At 42.1% G+C, this 1,099-nt stretch overlaps 1 protein-coding gene across 1 annotated transcript; it reads left to right on the top strand.

Moving 5' to 3' along the window:
- Window positions 1–47: 47 nt before the first annotated feature.
- On the top strand, window positions 48–1,067 carry LOC111240873 (the record flags this gene model as incomplete). The annotated part of the gene is made up of 1 exon (XM_022776824.1): window positions 48–1,067. A coding segment is annotated over exon 1 (1,020 nt), but the record flags the coding sequence as incomplete, so codon positions are not given.
- Window positions 1,068–1,099: the final 32 nt, after the last annotated feature.

Below are 1,099 nucleotides of genomic sequence, written 5' to 3'. Positions count from 1 at the left end.
GCGAGTCCCCCGGGGAGGACACAAGAAAAAACAAAGAAGAAGAACAGATGGAAGCGCAAGAGGAACTTAAAAGGAAAAGAACAAGGGACCAGGATGCGGAAGAAGAAGCGAAAAGAATCAAAGAAAATGAAGACGTTGAAGACATCGTATATTTGGACCCAGCCGATGACCCACTTGATATTTCAAACCTATCAAGACGCACGTCAACAACGTCCCTACAAGATTTCTTCTCACCACAGATCAGGGAAGAAGAAAATGACGTAGAATTCGACGTCGCAGCAGCAGAGTGGGCAAGAGTACAGAGCTTGCAAGAAGAATTACAGCGTTATTACCAAGACAGTAAGCAAGGGAAAAGAGCCACCCAGAAAACGAGGAAAACTGACGAATTTTACACCGGCGTCACAAAAAGACTGATAGCCAAAATAAGAAAGCTGGAACAAGTACTGGAAGTGACTAGAAGTAACCAAGCTAACACCCAGGCCAGTCAAAGAGAAAACGAAATTCAACTAATTTTGGCAGAAGAAAACAGGAAAAGAGAGGCGGATATGGAAAAAATACTCAACGCAATAATGGAGCAAAAAGAAATCGAGAACAAAAATAGGAAATACCTACAAACACAACAAGTGCAGATGAGATTACAATTAGAAAAAATGGAAAAAGAGATGAAGGAGATTAAAGAAGCAAACAAGAAGAAAGAAGTAACAACGGAAGTAATAGAGAAGGTAGTCCATGAAGCATTAGGTAAAGTAATGGCCGAGAAAGGAGAAAGCATCATAAAACAGAAGCCGATAGAAGACGCGATCAAGAAAGGGTTAAGTAGCGTGCAGGAGGCAGTAATCACCCACTGCAAAAGGTTGGAAGGTCCTTGGGAGACAGTGGAGAAGAAAAGACAGAAAAAAGGACCAAAGACAACGCACGAAAAAATAGAAGAACAGATCAAAGCCCCATCCCCCGACACAATAAGGATGGTGGTTAAAAGTAAAAAAGCCACTAGAGGAGAAAAAGTAGTTAAAGAAATTCAAGACACAGCCGAGCCGATCAGAGGGAACCTGAAGGTGAAGAAGATGGTACCAATCAAGGACGGAGCCTACATGGAGTT

Source organism: Vigna radiata, unplaced genomic scaffold (genome assembly GCF_000741045.1).
Source record: "Vigna radiata var. radiata cultivar VC1973A unplaced genomic scaffold, Vradiata_ver6 scaffold_2579, whole genome shotgun sequence".
Lineage (NCBI taxonomy): Eukaryota > Viridiplantae > Streptophyta > Magnoliopsida > Fabales > Fabaceae > Vigna > Vigna radiata.
This window is presented reverse-complemented; position numbering and strand designations above follow the sequence as displayed.